This window comes from Leopardus geoffroyi, chromosome B1, assembly GCF_018350155.1.
Source record: "Leopardus geoffroyi isolate Oge1 chromosome B1, O.geoffroyi_Oge1_pat1.0, whole genome shotgun sequence".
Classification (NCBI taxonomy): Eukaryota; Metazoa; Chordata; class Mammalia; order Carnivora; family Felidae; genus Leopardus; species Leopardus geoffroyi.
Window position 1 is genome coordinate 15,077,692 of NC_059327.1, and position 24,870 is coordinate 15,102,561.

At 45.8% G+C, this 24,870-nt stretch overlaps 1 protein-coding gene and 1 long non-coding RNA gene across 15 annotated transcripts in view; one reads left to right on the forward strand and one right to left on the reverse strand.

Annotated features, from left to right (window-relative positions):
• IRF2 (interferon regulatory factor 2) overlaps positions 1-21,821 on the reverse strand; it is a 92,303-nt gene extending 70,482 nt beyond the window's left edge. Inside the window, exon 1 of one of the 5 annotated variants that reach the window (XM_045452928.1) lies at positions 21,566-21,821. In XM_045452928.1, coding sequence (XP_045308884.1) covers positions 21,566-21,820 — 255 coding nt within the window. In that variant the 5' untranslated portion in view covers position 21,821. Of the gene's footprint in view, positions 1-14,830; positions 15,200-15,931; positions 16,022-16,322; positions 16,507-21,565 lie in introns of those variants that run through there. The other 4 variants (XM_045452946.1, XM_045452932.1, XM_045452937.1 and 1 more) reach the window with 4 other exon arrangements.
• LOC123585136 lies at positions 16,637-24,510 on the forward strand. 10 transcript variants are annotated; one of them, XR_006705941.1, is made up of 4 exons: positions 16,640-16,797; positions 17,934-18,947; positions 22,397-22,601; positions 24,162-24,510. It is a non-coding gene; the product is annotated as an uncharacterized LOC123585136 (long non-coding RNA). The 10 variants fall into 10 exon arrangements; XR_006705942.1 differs by lacking the exon at positions 16,640-16,797 and adding an exon at positions 16,804-16,940; XR_006705939.1 differs by lacking the exon at positions 17,934-18,947 and having other exon boundaries at positions 16,637-16,797.
• The last annotated feature ends 360 nt before the right edge of the window (positions 24,511-24,870 follow it).

Sequence of the window (24,870 nt, forward strand, 5' to 3'; positions counted from 1 at the left end):
ACGAGCCCTGCTAGCTCTAAGGTACTACACGGGCCCGTGGGTGGACGGGAGATAACAAACGGAGAACTAGGTCAATCATTACAATTTAATTCAACCAATATTTATCGAGTGCTGGGTGTACGCGAGTCATTTGGCTGAGCCCTGAGGAACCCATGACGGTACTCCAAAGTTTATCATCAGAGTCGAGAAGGCAGCCATGAATAACAGATGCAGAATGTGATATCTGTAATATAACCCAGAAAAATCTAAGGCCTTTGAATAAGATGTTCAAACCTCATCCCTCCAATGAAGCAGAGAGCCCAGCAAATCTGCATCATGCTATCAGTGCAGCCAGTCAACCAAGCTGACGTGGCCTCCACACCCGATGGTGCTGCCATTTTGGCTTCAGCCGTGCGGAGGGAATGCAGATGGGAAGGGGCCTCAGCGAGGTGCAGCCAAGACCACCCGTTTCCTCTGGGCTTCCCAAGTGCCCGTAGTTTGGGCTTGACCCTAACGATCCATGCCCCAGCCCTTCCATGGCCTTCCGTGGGCGTAACTCAGAGACCGTGAACGAGCATACCTCACACCTAGACAGGGAGGAGCCTCCTAAGCCACAAGCCAGTCTCACCACCCAGGGGAGAGCGGGATCCCCATCACATGTGAGCCAACAGGACGCCCGTCCTGAAAACTTCCGCTGTGCTCATGCATGGTTTCGGGGCACCTCACCATCCAGGCTCTCGGTGCTCCAACTTGGGTCTCTCATCCATATTAAGGACAACGGTCTACTGTGGACCTGTGCATAATCCCTTCTCTGTCTTTATAAACCAAACCAAAACAAACAAAAGAGAGTACAAAAAAATATTTTCATACCTGTGCATTACTTCCTCTTAGAAACGTATCAAAGCACCCCAAAGACAGGCCTGGTTATCATCAAAAACACAATCTGGCCCCTTCTGCAAGGCCCACGGTGCGTAGGAATGACCAATGCATGCCCCCTTACATCTCCTCTCAAAAGCGACAGGCTCTCGGCCCTGCCACCCCCGGGCCACAGTAATTACCTACCGTTTTCCAAAACGTAAGGGGAAAATGTTCCCAATCCTTTCTATCACCTTCCACCGCCCCCCACCCCCACCCCTGAAAACTTGCTCTGTCCTCAAAACAAAGCCTTTCTCTACTGGGAAACACAGGAGCACAGAACTTGAGGTAGCTGCGGCCACCCAGACTGTCCCTGTCACTCCCGGGATCCATCTAACCCCACCACATCAGACCACGCCCCATGTGCCAAGAATGGAAGGACTTTTCAACCCATCTCACCTTTGCTCTTCCTCTTCTGTCAACCAAAGATGCCCCGCTCGCCCTTTGGCCACCAGTCGACACCACCATTGGCCATCGTCTTTCTGGCAGGTGGGAAGTAGGGAGTAAAGCACACCCCGTTTCGCTGGTCAAAGACACAGCGCCTTGGGCTTGCTGTGCTTTTATGAAGCACACATTTCATTCTTTCTGTTACTACAGATGGTTATCTACACGCCTGTCTCTCTAAGTAAATGATAAGCTCTTTGAGAACATGAAATTGTCAATTTTACATCTCCGCAGCCCAGTTCAAAAATGTCTCCCGAAGGAATTAAATCTCCTGAGAGTTTCCTTTAAAATACGTGCTTGCAGGGGCGCCTGGGTGGCTCAGTCGGTTAAGTGTCTGACTTCAGCTCAGGTCATGATCTCGCGGTCTGTGAGTTCAAGCCCCGCGTCGGGCTCGGTGCTGACAGCTCGGAGCCTGGAGCCTGCTTCAGATTCTGTGTCTCCCTCTCTCTCTGACCCTCCCCGTTCATGCTCTCTCTGTGTCTCAAAAATAAATAAATGTTAAAAAAAAAAAATTTTTTTAATTTTTTTTTTAAATAAAAAAATAATAAAATACGTGCTTGCAGAAAGGGGTCTTCAACTTGATTTCATCATTATCATATTTGTTTTCCTAGTACTTGAGGCTAATTTTGAGGACTTTTTTTTTAAAGCCTGGGTCCCACACCAGAGGGAATATAAGTTTCCCCCCTCTGCCTTACGTCAGAGACATTATGTATCTTCTTCCCAATTATTTTACAACTCACTCTTAGTTATGATCCATATGTTATCTTGCCAGGTCGTATGATTTAATGAAAACCAACTCTGCAGAAGGATCAGGTGAGATGAAAAACTTGGAGCACAACATAAAAGCAACCCAACAATAAATTTGCTATTGTACAGTTGTGGTATTTCACTGGATTTCCTCATCCACTGTAGCTCTCGTAAGAACAAATACATGGTTCCTCATTTGGTCGATAATTCACAACAAATACACAAATGCGTTCATTTTACTTTACAGATCTGTTATTACAGCAATAAATTTGTCTTCATCCACACAAGTAGTAGTATTAAACCATTATTGGATGTATTATATTTAAATGCTCATGCTCCAAATGCTATTCTAAGGCTGCTTTTACTCGCTTTTTATTTTAATGTTTATTTATTTATTTGGAGAGAGAGAAACAGAGAGCAAGTGGGAGAGGGGCAGAGAGAGGGGGAGACAGAGGATCCCAAGCAGGCTCCAGGCTGTCCGCGCACAGCCCGATGCGGGGCTCGAACTCACAAACGGCCAGAGCATGACAGGCTACTTTCACTCACTTTTATCCTCATACCACAATGGTGATGAACCTGTGAGCAGCCACTACAATTAATTCACTACCATATTCAGGCACTGCTGTGCTTCCTCTAACCAGAAATTTTAGAATTCAAAGTACAACACACAAAAAAAGTTAATTCTTTACTACAGAGTCCAACAAAATGTACCAAGTACTTCATCTGGCCACCAGATCCTGGGCAGGTCACTTGATTTCTCCAGCTAAAAAACCGATGGAGCAGACTATAATCTCTAAGGAAACTTCCAATTCTAGTATTCTATGAGATTAAGGACTTTTATCTGATTCCCTATTTACCAATCCACCCAAATTTACTTCCTACAACATAATTTAATTCCTCAATAGGTGCTTTATCAACAATGTTGCTTTTACAACATCGCAAAAAATTTTTTTAACTTCCTTTTAATGTTGATTTATTTTTGAGAGAGAGACAGAGAGCAGGCAGGGGAGGGGCAGAGAGAGAGGGAGACACAGAATCCGAAGCAGGCTCCAGGCTCTGAGCTGTCAGCACAGAGCCTGACGCGGGGCTTGAACTCAGGAACTGCGAGATCATGACCTAAGCTGAAGTCAGACGCTTAACCCAACAGAGCCACTGAGGCACCCCATCATGACAAAATTTTTTAAATGATTTTGTGCCATATGCTACTCACACTATGAAGACGGGGGAATCATTATCAGTTTTGAAAACCATCTAGCATGTCATTTGGGTACCCACAAAAAGAATGACATAATCCTGCAACTCAGCAACAAAAAAACCGAATAACGGATTCAAAAATGGGCAAAGGATTTAAGCAGACATTTCTCCAAAGGAAATCTACAAATTACGAAGCACATGAAAAGATGTTCAACACCACCACCTAGTAGGGAAATGCAAATCAGAAGCCCAAGGAGATACTGTTTCACATCCATCAGGAGGGCTATAGAAAGAAAGAAAGAAAGAAAGAAAGAAAGAAAGAAAGAAAGAAAGAAAGAAAGAAAGAAAATAACAAATGTTGGCCAGGATGTGGAGAAACTGGAACTTCATGCATTACTAGAAGGGCATAAAATGGAATTGCCACTGTGGACAAGTTGGGTGGTTTGTCAAAATTTGAAACCTGGAATTACCAGATGATCCACTGCATTGAAAGAATGGAAAGCAGGAACCAGGCCTGACACTTTTTACAGGAATGATTACTGCAGCTAAATGGTAATAATAACAATGCAGGCAACCATCAATAGATGGACGGAAAAACAAAATGTGGGACTATTACTCAGTCTTAAAAAGGTATGAAGTTCTGGCACATGCTACAACACAGATGAACCTGGAAAGCACTCTAAGTGGGAAAAAAAAAAAAAACAGTCACAAAAGGACAAATATTGTAGGATTCCATGTATATGAGGTAGCTAGAGTGATCAAATTCATAGACAGAAAGTACGATGGTTGTTGCCAGGGGCTGAGGGCAGCGGGGTTCTTGTTCACTCAGTACAGAGTTTCCGGGCGCCTGGATGGCTCAGTCAGTTAAGCATCTGACTTCAGCTCAGGTCATGATCTCGCGATTCGTGAGTTCGAGCCCAGCATCAGGCTCTGTGCTAATAGCTCACAGCCTGGAGCCTGCTTCAGACTCTGTGTCTCCCTCTCTCTGCCCCTCCCCTGCTCCTGCTCTGTCTCTCTCAAAATTAATTAAACATTAAAAAAAAATAAAAACAAAAATAGGCACAGAGTTTCTGTTGGAGATATCAGTAAGTCCTTGGGTGGACAGTGGTGACACCTGCGAACACTGTAAACGCACTTAACGCCACTGGATTATATGCTTAAAGATGTTTGTAACGGTAAATTTTATGTTACATAACTTTTACCACAATAAAAAGAAATAAGAAGGCAGGCATTTGTGAATTCACTGCTTGCTCCACTATTGCCTTTGGTCCCATCATGCATGACAGTTACTCTGATTCCAGGCAACTTGAAGTATTGACTGGCCACATGCGCACGTGCGCGCATGTGTGTACCTGTATGCACACACACACACACACATGCACACACCCAAAGAATGAGAGAGCAAGAGAGGCAAAATGAGGATTTTCAAATTTTAGTAAGGGCCAACTTCCCCTTCATGGCGAGGATACCGCAAACCAAGTGAGGACAAAGCCTCTCCTGGACGTACAAAGAAAGGGCTAGATTCTCCCAGCACCGACCTCCGGGGCGAGAGCACAGCAGTAAAATTTATTAGCAGCACTGCTGGCTACAGGGTCTACCTTGAGGGAAAAGGAAGTAGACGGCGGAGATAGCTATCAGGACTTACCCACATGGTTTTCCTGAATGACAAAAGACACCAGACAACAGTTGAATTCTACACGCCAAACGAAATGTGAAAAAACTGTGGAAAAACGACAGTAACGACAAAGCAGTATGTTGTTCTATGCCTAGGATAGAAGAATCTGTCTTTTAGAAAATAAAATGGATACGCCCGGCCAAAATTTTGTCATATTAGCACTGTTGCTTCCCCTACAATCTGAGCCGACGCCACATGGCCCATGGAGGACTCTCGAAGGTCCAAGACACATGTCCAAGAGCACCTTCCAGAACTGGGGTCTTAGACGCCTGACTGCTTGACTGTGTTTTATCTAGCTGTTAAAATTAGCTATATCCTTACAGCTATATCCTCATGGCGATATCCTCTGCCTAGCTACCTCAAATCCAAGCTCATTACTTTTTTACCTTTTTGCACCTCCCTCTCCACAGAGTTAGCACTGAGTCAACAGCTGTGAAACACGTCACTCAATGATCAAAATAGTCCATTGCTCCGGTGGAATGGCTCATCTCAACCCAAATTGCAACCTGACTTTAAAGAAATTTTAAAAAAAGGGGGGGGGGGCGCCTGGGTGGCTCAGTCGGTTGGGCGTCCGACTTTGGCTCAGGTCACGATCTCACGTTCCATGAGTTCGAGCCCCACGTCGGGCTCTACTGACAGCTCAGAGCCTGGAGCCTGCTTCAGATTCTGTGTCTCCCTCTTTCTCTCTCCTCCCCCGCTCATGCTCTGTCTCTCTCTTTTCAAAAATAAATAAACGTTAAAAAAAATTTTTTTTAAAAACGTTTTTAAGACCTAATGTATGAAAAGCACCTGTAGGAGAGGCAAATCCTCTCCTACACTATTTAAAATTCATCCGGACTTCTCGAATCACCAGTATGACCAATTATTTACAACTCACACCCAAAAGTGGAAATAGCAGTTCATCTACATTCCCTACAGGGGCCTCCTTTGCAGGAGCCCCATTTCTACTTTTACCCTATAATGGAAGAAAGAAAGGAGGGCAATGCTGTCGGTGTTGGTCCCTGGGAACACCCAGGACACCCCACAAGTCCACAGTGTCCTTCTGGGGCAACAGCTTCCCTTCTGACTTCTCTGTCTCCATTCTATCCTGAGGAGCTTAACTTTCAAGGTCAGCTAAACAATGCACATTGAGTTAAGTTTTCCCATACGAACAAAATCCCAACATTCCCCAAAAAGAGTCCATAAAGATTTACCTTCAGGATTACTATTTTAAAGTGAGATTATACTTTCCTGTTCTTCTGTCAGTTGCAAATCCCCAAACCTACTAGAATTCACTTAAAACTAATCTACAGTGTTTTCATTGGAAGAAAGCAATCAGAAAAGCTCGGACCCACTGAGCAGCTGGGAATTTCTTTGCTGAAGGTTTGGTTTAGTCTTTATTTTTCTAGCTGCTGGCCCTGCTAACATGATTCAGTGAAGGTCGTATTTAATCTCGCGGAGAAAAGCTACCTAAGCAGTTCTTTGGTAGGCTTCAGTAAAAATAAATTGCCTTGGCTCTGTGGAGAAGTCTGTTGCTTCAAACCAACAATGATAGTCAAAGGGAACAAATGAAGGCAACTGTAAAACACTGTACTTGACTTTAAAAGAATTTCACCGCATATACATTACGGCTAAGTGCCTGTTAATAATAAAGTTATCGTCAATGACTAACCCACCAAGAAAGTAGCAGCTCCCAAATACGCATCTCCAGTTTATCAGTGAGCGTAGCTTATTTACGTGTACAGAAGAAAGCTGTTAGTATACTCATCAGAACTTCAACGTCAAAGAAAGGGACAGGGCGCCTGGGTGGCTCAGTCGGTTAAGCGTCCGACTCTTGATTTCAACTCAGGTCGTGATCTCATCATTCGTGGGACTGGGCCCCGTGTCCGGCTCCACGCTTAAAGCAGGAAGCCTGCTTGGGATTCTCTCTCCCTCTCTCTGCCCCTCCCCTGCTAGTGCACATGCACGCACGCCCTCTTTTCAAATAAATAAATAAACATTTTTTTAAAAAGAAGAAAGGGACTGGTAAGATTTTTGTCAAGTCCTGGGTACAAAGGAAGAAAAAAAAAAAACACAGTTTTTCACCTTCAAAATGTTGAACACCTAGCACAAAGTGACAAATCCTAATGCAAAGTAACAAATCTCAACGTTTATGCGCTCAATACATATGCCATTTGGTTTTGAGCAGAGAGTAGACAGATCTATGTCGCCCATTCCAAACTGGAATTCAGCCTTGTGAGCTAACCTTTGCTTCAGGGCTGAAAATCAAACCAACAAATATTTATCTAGTTCTTACTGCGGATCAAGTCCTGGTGGGGAATGCAAAGAAATATAACACGATCCCTAGCTCACAAACAATTTGCCATGTAGGTGTTATAAGTGGGAAAACCCAAGGAATCAACTATTTTCTTAACAGTTCCAGAGGCTAGGAAAGATTCAAGGTGTTTGTGACTGATCGCCATGGAATGGTACATATGGCAGGTGACCTCTAAAGAAACTTGGAGCATTTTACTACCTTAGGCTGAAGAGATTGGCGGGCGGCGGGGGGGGGGTTGTGGAGGGGAGGCAGGGAGGTGCAAGCAGTTATCACCAAATGACCGAATCACCAAAAGGACCACTCGAATCTGCTCTCTCTCAGTCTTCTTAGGTTTAGTCCTTGGATTACAACTTTTCCCCATACTTCCCCCTTCACACCTTGCTTCATTTCCTAATCCTGCACCCCCTAACGTGACAGCCACACGTGGCTACTGCACTCTTGAAACGTGACCAGGCTAAATTCGGATGTGCCACACAGGTTTGTGAAAGACACGCTGAATCTTGAAGATTCAGTATGCAAAAAAAAACCAAAAACAAAAACAACAAACCAAATGACCTCATTAATAATTTCATATGAACCCCATGTTGAAATGGTAATATTTTGGACATCCTAACCTAAATAAAATGTTACGGAAGTTAATTTCACCGCTTTCTTTTTACTTTCCTGACATGGCTACTAGAAAATGAAAAATTACGCACGTGGCTCGTGGGTTATTTGTACTGGACAGTGTTGTCCTAATCAATACTTTTCTCTTTTTCAAGCTATGCTTCGGTATTCTGCCTCTGAAGTGGTAATGGTTGCACCCGTTAACAGTTCAAAATTTGTAACAATCCAAAAATATCTCCAGTAGCTACAAAGGGATCGGAACTCAATTTTTTCTCAAACACAAATTAGGGATTTGGAGGATTCTGCCGTTGTGAAAAGTCTTCAGTCACACTCTGAGTCATAGCAAAAGTCGTTCTCCAATAAAGGGTGTTGTGTGAGGAAATAAAACTTCCCTGGATTCTTCAGGGCTTCTGTGAGACACTTTAGCCACCCAGGACACAGGAATGTATGCAATATAAAGATAGAGAATGTATGGGATATAAAGATAGGGGATGTTTTTGGTTTTTCTTTTTTTCAGGTTAATTAACATACCATGTGGTCTTTGCTTCAGGAGTAGAACCCAGTGATTCACCTCTTACATACGACACCCAGAGCTCATCCCCAAAAGTGCCCTCCAAGATAGGGAATGTTTGCATCCCCTTCCCCTAGAAACACTTTATTTTTCACATGCCATGAAAATTGGATCTGTAGCCATCTGTCTAAATGAACTGCTCTGATCCAATAGGACAATTTAACCCTTATCTGCTCAAGAGGGCCAAAGGGATACAGCCTAGACTAGGTCCCTGGGTTAAGTTCCCAGGGTGCCAGGACATTTCAAAAGGAATGAAACCCAGGTCTTAGAACACCTCTAGAAAAAAAAAAACCTTACATTCCAAAAGGTTAGGATTAGAACCGTGAATCCTTTCCATTCCCTCTCAAAGGAGCAAAGGTGGTTGTTGTTGGGTTCCCGCCCCCCGTCTGTTTTTCCCTTGGCTGAGGAGACGGATGGTTGCTCTGATGTCATCTACAGAGTGTAGCCCACACCCACTTTCCACCTGTTTTCCCAGCATCACCGGAGGCTCTGGGTATGGGTGACTATCACTGCAACATCATTCTGGCTGTTGTCTTGGCCATAGAGATGGATAAAGAATTCTTCTACCCCAGTGTCTTGTTTCTGCAGCATTCACATACAGAAAAGACATATCTGCGAAGTGGGGTAACATCTCTGACCCTCCCCGGTTTTTGACAAAACAGCGTGCCCCACCCTCACCGAGGAGCTGTCAATCTCAGTGACTTCAAGTAACAAGAGCTGAATCCAGACAAGGGCATCTCTCAGCCCTGGCTGGGAGAGCCCAGATTCTAGAGCCTGGCTCCAAACGTCAAGGCAGAAAGAGCTCAAGAATGGCCAAGTCCACATACAACATCCCCCTCAGTCGTGTCCTGATCTTACATTTATCAGAGATGACGTCAGAGGGGACACTACAGAGTCGTCTCGAGAATATTTTTCTGGTTATAGAAGCCAATGGTGCTGTTACCTTAATTTGCAAAACACAAGTGTTTCAAGTGGGGAAAAAAGCCAAACACCCTCAATCCCACCATCAAAATATTTTCTTCTAGTTTTTTTCTTTAATGATGTATATACAAATACACACACACATTTTTTAAATGGAATTAGAGTCACCATTCAGTATCTCTTTTTCTCCACTCAACATTCCTCACAAGCATTTTTCCATCATTAAATGCAAAAAACATGAATTTTCCAAGCTATCTGTACTCACTGTCTGGATGTGCCATAATTCACTTACATGTATTCCCACTGTTGAGTATTTAGGTTGTTTCCAAATTCTCACTATGACAAAAGCTAATTCAATAAACATGCTTGTACATAAATCTTTGTCCCATTTCTGGTTTCTCCACGTGACTAGGTTCCTAGAAGTGGCATTACTGGAACAGAGAGTTTAACATCTTTAAAGCTTCAAGCATGTAACACCAGATAGAATTCCAGAAACTTCCTTGCCATGTCCAATCCCAACTGCAATACAGAGTGCTTAGTTTCCAAATCAGTGACCTGCCGGACCCAGCTTCGGCACGCACAGCTCAGGCTTAACGTGGGTCAGTTATTCCTTTGGGAAACACCGAAGTAGCCCGTTCTGATTTCCTGATCCCCGATGACCTCCTACAACCCAACAAGAATAAAACAGCAGCAAGGAAGACCAGCATGGGGCTAAGAGAGCTATTACAACATGTCTAAAAAATTTTTATCACCATGTATCTTCCTCTCGGGGGTCCATGGTTGCCTCCAAAGGCAATTTTCGATGGAGTCCGAGGTCTCGAGTGGGGGTATCAATGCCTCCAAGTGCTCTGGCTCCAGCACTACGACCTCCAAGGTGGCTTCAACCACGCCCAAGTGGTAACTGTGCACAACCTCTTGTGCGCTTGCCTGAAGTCGGCTGATGCCCTAGCGGTTCTCCCATCAGACTTTACCTTCCCCAGGATAAAAAGCCTTCATTCCAAAGTCGGATGTGGACGGTCCTCCAGTATTTCAACTTACCCTTGAGTCAGTATCCATGAACTACCAACTTGCTCCCTGCCACCCCAAAACCCCTTCAGTGATATGTATAGAGAGACAGAAAATCCACCTGCCTGATTCCTTCTTCTCTCTCTCTCTCCCACACGAGAATTCAGGAGGCACGATTCCACCCTACACCTATTCTCTTTTTCATCCCCTCACCGCCCCGCCCCCCAAAACCGTCACCTTCCAATTCCCTCCCACTCCCATCCCATCCATCCTTGCACCCACTGGCACCCTACCCCGGTGTTGGGACACTGTTCTCCCCAGTGTTAATTTTCCTCACCCTGTTCAGTAATTCTGGGGTACGGAGGAAAAAAAAAAAAAGCTCTCTTCAAAAATAACACGTTAGATATTGCTTGAAAAAAAAAAAGCCATCTGTATGCAGTCCCTTCTCACTCAAAAATGTCAATCTCATGAAATGGGAAAGTCAGCAGGATTCTAAGAGTATGGGGCCAGGACAGTGTATTCTATCTATAAAACATTTCTTTAGATCGTGCACAAACCTGACATTTATTAGCTCAAATTAAATTGGAAGCTCATCTTTCCTTCCATCACACTGAGTGTGTAAGCATAGCAACAGATTGCTAAGTACGCCTGAAAAGAAATTATTTATGAAGATTATACAGCAAGTAGTTAACTCTCAAAAAATATTGCTTTAATGAAAACTGGCCAGAACTTCATCACACAAAATCCCAGACGAAGATATCTCGTTGAACTACATCAGCCTTGCCCTTGAGATAAACATGTTCAGAATCCCTCCTCAGAAAGAATTGCACAAGCCGTGTTTCTCATAAAAATGGGGACAATGAGGCCTGCATAGGGCAGGAGGCAGCGGGGACATTTTTGCTGGACTCAAGTTTTGTTTATCAACACCGAACACCAGCAGAGGTTCTGTGCTAGTTTCAGAACTCAGAAAACCTAAGGGGCCAGGAGTTTGTCTTAAAAAAGGCTGTCTGGGGTCTAAAACGTCAAGGTTCTCTACTTCGGGCCGAAATGAGATCAACCAGACTGGATGCTATTTCTCCCAAGTCAGTCAGGAGTTCTGACCAGAAGTCTTCTACAATTCTGAATAATAAAAACAGAAATCCAACTCTTCCTAAAGAAACACAATTTATTTCATAGGCAGAGGGAGAAAATCATTTAAAAAGGATGCTCGAAGGTGCTGCCCAAGGGGCCTCGCGGAGTCCTCTCCAGTGAAAACTGTATTATCTTATTCATTATATTATAGAAATTATAATAGAAATTATATAGAAATTATAGAGCATATAGAGCTTGGTGCCTGAGGGCTGGATTTCCTGCTTGGGTTTTTCCCTAGGTAGTTTATATAAAATATTGGCTTCAGGTTTAAATCTGGAACCTCTGGATAATTTATCAATCTTTTAAAAAAAAAATCAAGATTTATCCAAACTTCCTCACTTTCATTCCTACCAGCCACCCCCTTGAGGGCCAACCCTCAACCCTACCTTGGACAGACATTGTGCACTAAATATTGATCTCACTCAGGAGAAAAGTAGGGCACATAGGGGGCAAACGGGCAGAAAGCCCTGACCTCCGACCCTATGTGAGAAGAATATGGTATCCCATACAGATGAAAAGAACTGATTTTATTATAGTAAAATTTTATTATATATTTTTATTATATATTTTATTATATATTTTATTTTATAAAATATGATTTTATTATATATTATTATATAAAATATATAGTATAATAATATATATAATAGTAACTAACACTTCATAGCAGCTATATTATTTTTATGTATTACTTTATATACCTTAAAAATTTTTTAATATTTATTTTGGGGGGGGGCAGAAGAGGGAGAAACAGAGAGAGAGGGAGACACATAATATGAAGCAGGCTCCAGGCTCTGAGCTGTCAGCACAGAGCCTAGTGCAGGGCTCGAATCCACAAACCATGACATCATGACCTTGGATGCTTAACCAGTTGAGCCACCCAGGTGCGCCTACTTTATATACTTTTACATATATATATACTGCCTATTTTATTTATTTTCCCATACATAGTGTTGGGTACACAGTAAGCATTCAATAAATGAAAGTTAACCAGCTCCCATTAAAGGTGTTACAGCAAAATGCTAAAATTAGCTAGGGGCATACCTGTAATAAAAATAATGAATTTTTAAAGAGTGTGAAGCAATGGTGAAGAAAATTCAGACCAAAGCATACTGAGCCTGAGAAGATTTATAACATATGTGGGGGCGGGGGGGGGGGCGCGAGGCGGGGAGAAAGGTTGGGGGGAGAGAGAAAGACATCAGTCCAATCACTGTTATTTCCATATCATTTGGTCTCCATGGATACCATCTAACTTCTCTTCTGACAGGAAAAAATTCACTGACATTATATTTCACTGTTACATTCTTTGATGCTTTACATAAAATAGCTATTCTGTGTTTAATTCCTTGCCATTACCCATATTATACTCTCAGGAGAAGTAAATCCCTTTTTGCTGAAAATTCTGTAGGAGAATGCCAGTATTTAATCCACAGTCTTGATTTCCTGGCTTTTTCACATTAATAATAATGACGGAATTCTGAAAGTTAATGCCTCACACATTTGTAGACTGCTGTAACTTATACAACCTTCTTTCATACACAGTATCTCATCTGTTCCCCAAAGCAACCCTATCAGATATGCAGTTAAGTATTATTATCACCTTCCATAGAACTAACCCCAAAAGGCAATCACTGTTATTTGTCTTTTAGTTGTGTTATTAGCAGCTCACCAACTACAAGCAATTTCTCAAGAAGGTAAAGGAAGTTGTCTTCCTGTTCCCAGTTGAACTCACGGAGCCTAGCACAGTGTCTGACACATAGTGAATGTCTCACGAATATTTATTAAAGGAATAAATAAAGTGCTTTATCTGCTCTGAGTCCTTTTTGGTATAAAGCACAAAACAGAACCATGTCCCAGATACCCCATTTAGAGTTCTGTTCTCTATCAAAAGGAAATTGTGTGAAAATGCTCTCGAAACCACAGAGCTTATATTCGATAATCCTAAGAATAAAAGTACAATGTCCTTGCAAAAGTACCATGAAACAACAATGGATGCACATCTCAAGTTAAACATCCAAAGTCTCAAATTTTCCACGACTAGTTGTAAGTTTAACACCCTCAACTAGCTTTAGCATATTGAATATTTGCCTAATACAGTACTTCAGAAAGCACAGTAAGAGAAGAGTGGGGCCATAGTTCACAGAGCTGCGCTTAGCACAACCATTTCTTTGCCACAATTTGCTTCCAATTTAACTACAAACTCTTACTTTCGATTACGGTGACATTTTTACAGGTAAGTAAGTCTGAACTAGGCAAAATTATCTTGAACTTTTGAAGATCAAAAGAAAAAAAGACAACTCGCGTTGGATGAAATATATAAACGTTTAATATTAAGAAGGAATTACAAGCCATCACAGAACAGGACTCCTGAATCTAAGAGGCCAGAATCTAACTTCTTACACAACAGGCTGTTATAAATTATAATCATTCACTAATAACAGCGACATTCCGGACTTTGCCACATCAATCGATAGATGTTCCAAGATTACCCCTTAGCAATGCCAGTTTAATTTCTAAACATTCCATCTCCGAGGTTTCCTTAGAAAAGACAAGTTTTTCCAAGACTTTTTAGGTTTCTATGTCCATCCCTCTCCCGTCCAAAAAAGGAAGGATGGGCGTTGAGAAAAGGAGAGAATCCTGAATCTGCGTGCAAGCTGCCGTGAAACAGGGATCACCCTCAAGGTCCTGGCAAGGAAGCGCGCGTCTGTCTAACATCAAAACGATCCACCTTTCGAACTCGTCTGTCACCAGACCCCTTCCTGCACCTGCCCTGAAAGCACCAAAAAGTGCAGGCTCCTAAGTTCCAATGCTACTTGCAATCGGGCTGAAAACTAATAAATGACTGCAGGCTTGACAGCAACCTTGGTGATTCCTGAAAATCTACAACAGGAAATGTAACTATCCTCCACCCTCCCTAGCCATTCATCAAAAGCAGACCGAGTCACAGCAACAGGGAGGCCAGTGGCGGAAGGCAAATGCCAGCACTTTTCCTCATTTAGAAACACTGCCTTCTTCCCAACCGGTAACCAAGGACGAGGAGCACAACCCACCGCCCGCACCGGAGGGAGGGGCTGAGGAGGGACGGAGCGGATAACATGTCCCCAAGTTCCAAACACTCTACTCTGGGACTGAAAATGAGTGCTAGCCACGCCGCTAAAATGTGGCAACCTCGACTGCCAGTCCCAAGGGGCACATCTGCAGCCGGTGACCGAGGCTTCTGCCTACAACCACGGACCCGGTCGCCTCACCTGGTGCCCGGAACACTGTCTTTGCGCCCGGCTCGGGCTGCCAGCCTCCTCCCCTTCTCCCCCTCTAACCGGGCAAGGGGGTAGGGCGGCAAACGTACCAAGACCTGGGGCCAAAGACAGATGCCGGCGCGTCCTGGCGAGGGGCTGAGTTACCTCCAGAGGCCCTTCGAACTTGCGGAGGCTTCCCGAGCCCCTCTCGCGGGCCGGCCCCCAGGCCGGGGCACTGAGCGCGGCCGCAGGCGGGCGGGCGCCACGATTGGCCGAGGCGGGCAGCGCTCGGTGGGCGAGCCCGGCCCGCGAGGCGGAAAGGAAGTGGCGGCCACGGCCGTGCACCAACCACGTTCGGCCGGCGGGCGAATGCCACTCGGCGCCCAGAGCGGGGTCGGAGGGCGCGGGGCGGGCACTCGCGTCCCCACCCCGCCGCGGCCCGCGCGCCCCAGGACCCCCAGGGGACGCCCGCCCCCACGCCTGCCAGCAGGGCGCCGCTCGGTCCCCGGAGGCTCCCCGCCCCCACCTCGCCCGCTCCGTAGCCGAGGCGGGTCAGGCCCAGCGCGCCAGGCCGGCCCGGGGGCGCCTGCGGGGACCCGGAGGCGCCCGGCGCTAGGCCGCGGCCGGGGCGGATGACCCCTTCCGCGCGGCGCCCTACCGGGACGCGCCGCCGGAACCCCCCGCGCGCCTGGACAAGTGCAGTGACAAAGCCCCAGGGCCAGGCCGGACGCTGGCCGGCGGGAAGGAGGAGGACGCGGCGTCCCTCCGGAGCGGCGGTGGCGGCAGCGGCCCAGCTCCCGGGAAGCCGGGCGTGCCGGCCAGGCCCGGCGCCCACCCCCGCTCGGAGCCCGCCCGCCGCCCCCCGGCCGCTGGCACCCGACGCCCGCGACCGTTCCCCGAGTCCCGCGGGCCGGCGAGCCCTGGGACCGCCGCGGGGCGCCCCACCAAGTTTCCTTTGGCCGCGGCGCCAGGCGCCTCTCCCGGCCGGGGCACGGGGCGCAGGCAGCCGGGTGGACGGCGGGCTCCGGCTTAATTCACGCTGGAGCTGCCCGGAGGCGCCGCCGCCGGACACCGTGAAGGACCCGCTCCCCTCCTTCGGATCTGGTGGCCACGGCGTCTGTAAACACACACACACGCACACACATGCACACGGTAATTTTGTTTTAAAAGGAGGCCCCACTCCGGCGGACCTGCACCCACACACACAACACCTGGGGCGCAGAATCACACAGAGCAGGTCTGTGTCCATGGAGCCAACCTCTCCGCATCTGCAAATCCAAAAGTGAAATTAAACCTCCACCAACCTCCTCCTCCTCCTCCTCCCTCTCTACCTCCTCCTCCTCCTTGCAGCCTCAGCAGCCCCAGTAGCAGCAGCAACAGCAGCAGAACCTGCTTCCCCTAAAATCAGATGATCCGTAAGAGCTCCGACTGTTCCTCCAAAAATCGGCATTAATATTTATGAACCCCAGCATTCTCCGTCTGCAAAACACTGTGTCAAACCATCAGGACACGCGCACACACACATCCCCTCCAGTCCTCACAAACATGCCCTCGAGAAAAACACACACGCACAGTCACAACTATTATTTGAAAAAATGTTACCTCTCAGTGTGCTTTTTCACACTACCAATACAATTCCGCAAGGTTTAAGTGTTGCTAGGGTGTGTGAAATGGAAATGAAAGCCCGTCAGTTGAATAATCGCAGGAGCAAAACTAAAAGTTACTCCCCGGCTTGCCTGAGAACAGTCCAGATCGAAAGCAAAACAAGGAGAGGAAACTGCGAAGAGCTGAGGCTGGAAATCCCCCCACCCCCCGCCCTCCTCCCTGCCTGGCTCCCTCCCTCCCTCGCCTCCCCCCTCCGCCCTCCTCCCTCCGCCCTTCCTCCCCAGTGTTTGTTTCAAGCTTGTGCAACCCGGAGGTGGAGGCGGAGGGAGGGCGCGAGCGGCCGGGCCGGGAGGTGCGGAAGTTCGCCGCGGCTGTTCATTGGCAGGCCGAGCCGCTTTCATCATTTCTCGGAAAAGTCAATTTCATTTTCACTTCCCCACGGCGCGGCGGCGGGAGCAACAAGCGGCTGCTCGTGAGTCTGCCGTTGGCACACCGGGACGCTCACACTCGCCGCGCTCACACCGAGGCGGGGTGGGGGGACGTGGGGGTCCCGGGGCGACCGGGAGCCCGCTTCGTTTCAGGGCCGAAGCTCGCGGCTGTAGGAGAGGAAAGCAGGTACCCGACCCTCCCTCCATCCTCAGGGTTACCTGAAGGTTGGGAAGGAAGGAGGAGGAGGGCGGCAGGGGGAGCCAAGGGGCTCTTACCAGCCTGTTGGTGGGGCAGGTGTCAGTGGTGTTTAGCACCGCTGTGTTCAGAGCGGATAAAAATTCACTCTGCAACGCTGCCCGCCTCAAAGGAATAAAAGGAACTGACGAGACCAGCAGTACTTAGATATTAATTCAAGAACCGGGCCGAGCGAGGACTTGGCGACCTTAACCTTATTTGAACCCTCATCAGTGGTTGAGGGTGGAACCATTTGAAGGATGCTGCCATCTCGGGCACCACCTGGCGCTCTGTTTGGGGGCGATAAGGAAGGCCTTCCCCTAGTCCGTCAACAGCAGCACACTCCAGACTGAGTTCTCGCCAGTGCAACAGAAGTTACCTAGTGCAGGATGAGATGCGCGAGGGTGTGAATTAATTGTATTTCAAGATGTCTTCATCGTGGCTGGTCCCGGAGAGAAGCTTTATACTGTGGCACTTCCAGCCAGATTCAAATCCGGCCTCTTTTAACTTATTAGCTGGGCATGCTCCCTCTTGTTGCATAACCTAAGGCCTTAGTTTTCAATGCTGTGAAATGGGGATAAATGATAAAATGCAAGAATACAGGTACAGCACCTGTCACCTTCAGGGTGTGTTAGTTCAGACTAATACAGTTCATTTGGGACCTACCACTTTTGGGGACTTTGCTTTAAAGTTTATTTATTTTGAGGAGGGGGGGAGGGAGGGAGAAAGAACGAGTGGGGGGAGGGTCAGTGAGAGGAGGTGCAGAGGATTCCAAGAGAGCAGGCTTGGTGCTGACAGCAGAACAATCCATGAGATTGTGACCTGAGCCAAAGTCAGACGCTTAACCCGCTGAGCCACCCAGGCGCCGGGGAGGGGTGGGGGTAGGGGGGTCCTTTGCTTTAAAAGCATCAATTCTCATCTAATTATACCTGTTTCTTCCCCCAGGTGCAGTTTAATCAGCTTCTCCCAAACTGATCTGCCTAACAAAGAAAGACCCTTCCTGGGAGGCCATAGTTATGTACAGGCAAACACTTTTCTAAAAACATAACTCCAACATCCCTCTTTGCCACAGAAGTATTGAGTTCTAGGGACTGGAAAAAGAAAGCATCTGAAGACGCCTGTGTGGTTAGGAGACAGCCAGCCGAGTGCTTAGGATTCTGTCTTCTACGTGATCTCAGCAATAGATACACACATTCCTTCTCATCCTCTCGCCTCTAATACCATCTGCCATAGCTACTCGCTTTCCTATTTCCTATAACAGTGACCACGACAGGCAGTTGGAGTCGTCCTATACAAAGTCTGTAGGGCGGTTGTCACTCTTTGCCCACCTACAGACCCAAGTTAAAAACCCCAGCATCCATTCAATCGGTAGCATCCTGCTGGCTTGTTACTACTCCCAAATCCGGACCCGGCCCTCCCCATCTGCCCTGTATTGCCTTCATTCAGTGATGAACCCACCTCCAGCTGCGCTCCCAGGTCGTGCTCCTCCGGGCTAGCAGCCACACTACTGTCCAACTAAGTAGAAAATCAACTCCAAATAAAGCGCGTTCCAACCCTAACTCCACCCCTCAAAAACCTCTCCCAGCCTTCAGAATAAAATCCGTATTATTTAACAAAACATATAAAATCAGTATAATCTGGCACCAAAGTACTTTCCCAGCCCCATCTCCTGCTCCAGGGCCCCACAAGCGCTTGGCAAACCAGCTGCCACTCCTTGTTGTGAAACAACAGAGCCATCCTCTTGTTTGTTGTTTTACGCTGAGCATGGTGCCCTGCACGCAGGCGCTCAAATAAATGCTTGTGAATGAATAATTCCTTGCCCTTTTGTTTCTCATGAAATATTTTAGACTCCATCAGAGTCTTTTATTAACATGCGGTGACCGATACTCATTGTACAGAATGCCGAAGAGTTGAAAGAAAAACATAAGCCACCTGGAATCTCAGCGGTCGGGAACTGAGGTGCTGATGTTTTTATGTATTTCCTTCTCGTAATTTTTCTAAAGGGCCGTTTCCAGCCTTCACCGACTCCGTCTCTCTGTGCCATGTAGCAGTGCCCATCCGGGTGCCTGGGTGACTTTCCTCTGTCCTGTTCTATTTCCTGGCTGGCTCCTCTTCTGCGGCCAGCCCCCTAACGTACGGTGTTTCCAGACATTCCATCCTAAACCCTTCTATTTTCTCACTCCGCGTGCTTTCTCTTTGAGTGCTCTCACTCATGCCCACAGCTTCAGATATCTCTATTTGGTAATAGCTCCAAAGTGTTTAGCTTCTGACGTCTGGGTGATTTACCTCCTAGATGTTCCTCGGGTTCAACAAATCATGCATGTCTAAAACTAAACTCATCACATCTTTCCCGACAACCTTGTATATGTGTCACCTCACTGACCCTCCAGGAAACTGGCAGAGATCACTGACTCCTGCCTTTCCTGAGCCCCCCCCTGGAGCTCCCTGAGGCATGGGTACTGTTTCCAATTTTTCAGGCCCTTAGACACATAAAGCATAGAGTGAATTTCACTCAGTTCTTATGACCTTGATGACGTATCACTGCAGACAAAAGTTTAAATACGCCCCCAAAGTCCACATGGTATTGATATACACAGTCAGGAAATATTTCTCAGCTCTTTGATGAGATACATACAGTCACAAACCTCTGTGGAAAAGGGATCGATCTAGCGAAATGCAACCTTTCTGAAAGTCTCTGAGAAAAGTAACCTTTGCCATACTGAAGAACTCTGACCAAACACCTAGGTCTAATGCAAAAACCACCGTTCAAGCAATCTTCTATAACGAAACCAGAGTGATCTCCTGAGTGAGGCATGTTAATATTTCACCGGTGGAATAGAACCTCCTAAAAGAAGATCCACCTGCACGCATTAGGAGTAATTTCTCTTCAAGGAAGTTAAGTAAGAGCAGTGATCAGCTGGACACATAGTGATTCATCTCTCCTTTCAAATGGGTTTTTAATTTATTTTTCTTTTTTTTTTTTTTCAACGTTTATTTATTTTTGGGACAGAGAGAGACAGAGCATGAACGGGGGAGGGGCAGAGAGAGAGGGAGACACAGAATCGGAAACAGGCTCCAGGCTCCGAGCCATCAGCCCAGAGCCTGACGCGGGGCTCGAACTCACGGACCGTGAGATCGTGACCTGGCTGAAGTCGGACGCTTAACCGACTGCGCCACCCAGGCGCCCCTTTAATTTGTTTTTCTACCAAGAATAGTTTTCATAAAATAATCATTCAAGTAACAGACTTTATTAAGTGCCCACAAACTTTTCACAGCACTGGGACTACAGCACTGAACCCAAACCATTGGAAACCTCTGCCTCCCAGGAAGGTCTCTTAGAGTCTAGTAAATTGGCATGTTAGTTTCCACTATATCATCCCAGTATCCCAGCATCACCTCCACCTATCATCACAGCTTTTAGAACTGTATATTAGAGTTAAGAACATGGAATATGATGGCTTACTCACTAAAGTGTTGAGTATAGTTAGGATTAAATCAGTAGCCCATGATCCATCTGTCAATTGATGTCCCAATTTTCTCCACCATATCACTGATCCCACTCTGTCCTGGCCACAGAGGCTCTCCTCCACGGTGTTATTCAAGGGATTATCAAATCAGAGGAGGGGCGCCTGGGTGGCTCAGTCGGTTGAGCGTCCGACTTCAGCTCAGGTCACGATCTCATGGATCGTGAGTTCAAGCCCCGCGTCGGGTTCTGGGCTGATGGCTCAGAGCCTGGAGCCTGCTTCCAGTTCTGTGTCTCCCTCTCTCTCTGCCCCTCCCCCGTTCATGCTCTGTCTCTGTTTCAAAAATAAATAAAAAACGTTAAAAAATTTTAAATAAAAAAAAAAATCATAGGAAATGAGTGTTCCACACTTGCAAGAGCAGTTGGCTCATACAGACCCATAGACTACAGTTCCGCACTCCAAAAAGTATTATTGTGAAGTCTACACTGAATAAATATACAGTCAAGTTAGATTTTAGTTGAGACAGAACGGTAATGACATTGAAAAAGCCTTCTATCAAAGTTCAAGGATCAGAGCATCAAATCGGAGAAATTCTTGACTATTACCTCACATAATTGTTCCTCCCATGTTACTGGAAACTCCGAAATGAGGTTCATTTTATTGCAATTATTCTCTGAAAATCATGAATTTAAATTGAGCCATATATTGCCCATTCCTTCGTAATAAATATTAATTTTGTCCTGCTCTGATGAAGTCAGGAAAAAAATATTCCTTAAAATTGCCAGGGTGTGTGTGTGTATCTGTGTGTGTATGGGGGGGGGGGGAGGGGGGAGAGAGATTTTCTTGTCTAGAAGGAAAGCTTACAATTTTGAAAACTTCATAAATTGTTTTTTGCTAAAACGTCTCTGTTCCATCCCAAATAGCTTTGAAATATCCATTACTATATCCAAATGATAAAGTAGCACTTTCCTTTTTTAAACTCGGAAGGAAAAGGGGTCCAAAGCTCTGCCTTGAAGTTCTTTAGAAAGAACTACCGTAATAGTTTCAACTATTAAAAATATTTTGAATACATTTCAAATTTTTAACATGAATTCAGCAAACCACAAGATTCACTGGGTCCGGATTATTTGGCGAATTTTCTGTTAGTTTCCTCTCTTTCTCTGCAAGTTCCTCACAGCCTGTGAAGCTCGATGCCAGTGTGTTCTTTCTCCCCAAACTTCCTAGCGTCGCGAATGACGCACTTTCACTGTTTGAAAATGTTTGGAAGTTTGCCAGCCAGAAAGACAGAAGAGTGTCATAAAACAAAGGATTGAGAGTATTTTTAAGTCTCTGACTTCCTTGGGGAAAACAAAAAAAAAAAAAAGTCATCTCCACTAAATCCAAAAGTACATGACAATTCACACCGGCTCCTGGTGCTGCCTCCTTAGCCTCTGATGTGAGTCGGTGACATTTCCCGCCCATGTGTGCCCAGCCCTGCCATGCCCCCGGTACTGAGAGCGGCCGTGAAGGAAGTAGGAACAAGACAAGCCCTGGCTCTCCCGGACCTTACATTCCAGTGGGGGTGACGTCAACAGACAAACCAACCAATAACATAGTTACAGATTTGTATTGGTGTTCTGAAGGAAATAAGCAAGAGCTCCCCCTGAAAACACTGGCAGAATCTAGGTGGTCAGGGAAGGTTCCCCTGAGAAAATGGCTTGAAGGTATTCGTTTCCTGGGGTTGCCATTACAAAGGACCATACACTGGGCAACTTAAATAACAGCACTGTATTGTCTCACAGTTAGGAAGCTGGTAGTTCAAGATCCAGGTGTCACAGGGTCGGTTCCTTGTGAGGCCGAGGAAGGGATTTGCTACATGCCTCCTGCCTTCGGGTGCTTTGCCAGGACTCTTGGGCCTTCTTTGGCTTGCAAATGATCTCTGATCTCTGCCTTCATCTTCGCCAGGCGTTCTCTGGGGAATGCACCTGAGTCCAAACTCCTTTTTATCAGGACGCCAGTCATTGGATTCGGGGCCCACCCTACTCCAGGATGATCTCCTCTTCAATTACATCGGCAAGGACCTGTTTCCACATAAGGTCGCATTCTGAGTACTGAAGGTGATGACTTCCACAAATGAATGGAGTGGCGGACACAATTCAACACGTAACAGGTACCAATTATGCGCTGAAGCCGTTGGGCAGGGGAAAGAGTGGGGGACTAAGGCCCTAAGAAGCAAAAGGGTCTGGCATATTCTGGGAATGGAAGGAATGTGTGACTTCAGAGTTATAAATGAGGGAAAGGCGGCCCTGGGCAGAGGCAAGGTGAGCAGACACCAGATGGAGAAGTTTGGACTTTATTCTGCCATCAATGGGAAGATTTCCACAGGTTCTGTGGTTTTAAAAGGTCATGTTATAAATTTCCCAATTGTCGCCTCAACAGTGAAATGCAAGGATTTCTTAATTTGTTGGTTTCTAACGAGAATTTACAACTGTTTTCTCACTGCCCTCTCCCTTATATGTTGAGTTTGCTAAGGAGATACAACACATTTATGATCTCCGAAACGGTTTTGTCTTTTTATATTCATTTTTAATTCCTCAGTTAAAATATTTATTTCCTGTTATGGGGCGCCTGGGTGGCTCAGTTGGCTAAGAGTCCGACTCTTGATTTCAGCTCAGGTCTTGATCTCATGTTCATAGGATTGAGCCCCACATCGGGCTCCATGCTGCCAGCTCTGAATCTGCTTGGGATTCTCTCTCCCTTTCTGTCTGGCCCTGTCTCTCTGTCTCTCTCTCTCTCTCTCTCTCTCTCTCTCTCAAAATAAATAATATAAACATTTTTTAAAAAGCAAAAAAATATTTATTTCCTGTTAACTTTCTCTCTGATTTTCATCTGCAAAAATAAAATAAGTTTTTTCTTCATTCTCTTTACCCCTCAAGAAACTTCCCTTAAGAAAGAGGGAAAAAGAGAAGAAATATTCAACTGAGGTAATTTCCTCAGACTGTTTTGAGTGAACAGTGATCATTTTCAGAGGTTCAGTCACCACAAAATCAATATTCATTCCAAAGTTCAGTGGCTCCAAATGTATTCAAGTTTTTTGATTTCCAAAAATTTTCAGATCTTTTTCTTCTGTCAGAAACTCCATGTGTAATAAATCGTTTTCACAAAACTGAATTTTTGTTGGCAGAATAATCAGCATAAGTAAAACTCCATGGTTTGCCTTGAACGTTTTGTAAGTTGAAAGCAAATGTTGGTTTAAACAGCCCATCACATATTTTCTCAACCTCAAGCTGTGGATCTTGGTTTCTGCACTACTCCCTCCTTGATGACCGAAAAAGGTCCACTTTTTTCTGTTTTACACATTGAGGTTCTGGGTAAGATTCCATTTAGGGAAAAGGTTCTGTTGCTTTAAAAAAAAAAAAAATTTTTTTTTTTTTCATTTAAAAACTAAGCCACAAAAACTGGCTGTTCGTTTTTTTTTCTTTTTTTCTAAATTTTTTTTTCAACATTTATTTATTTTTGGGACAGAGAGAGACAGAGCATGAACGGGGGAGGGGCAGAGAGAGAGGGAGACACAGAATCGGAAACAGGCTCCAAGCTCTGAGCCATCAGCCCAGAGCCTGACGCGGGGCTCGAACTCCCGGACCGCGAGATCGTGACCTGGCTGAAGTCGGACGCCCAACCGACTGCGCCACCCAGGCGCCCCTGGCTGTTCGTTTTATTTCATTTTCAGACAACTGGAGATAAGAAAGAAAACACAACCAACCATGAGTGGAAAAGCGTTCAGATTGAAGGAGAGAAAGAAATACGGACACCAAGCGACAGAGGTGGTTGTACGCATTGATAGAGTGGAACCAGCCACATGAGAGGTACCCACATAGAAGTTCATCATCGACGTGCTCAATTGTCTCCCGTTTTTCTTTGTTTCTCTTTCCCATCTTTGATAAGAACGTCTCATCTTTGCAGTGATGCAGAACCAACAGAATCATGACCTCTTGTTTCCATGTATGCGGTTGAGGTCATGCTTTTATGACACCTTTGGGCAAAACTTTTTCCCTCATTGAGAAACTGGAGAAACATTACCGCAATCCCGTCATCTTTCACAAGACTTATCCGTGTGTTCCCACATACAAACTGTTCCTTTTGTTGGTATTTTTGCTTATGATGAACTTAAGATAAATAGGATAGTAGGAAATATTTGTGCCGCATTGAGGGTAAAAAGAAAATGGGTTTTTTTAATGTTTATTTTTGCAAGAGAGAGAGAGAGACAGACAGAGTGTGAGCAGGGGAAGGGCAGAGAGAGAGGGAGACACGGAATGCGAAGCAGGCTCCAGGCTCTGAGCTGTCAGCACAGGGCCCGACGGCGAGACCCTGACCTGAGCTGGAGTCAGAAGCTTACCCGACTGAGCCACCCAGCTCCCTAATGTTTTATATGCACAGTA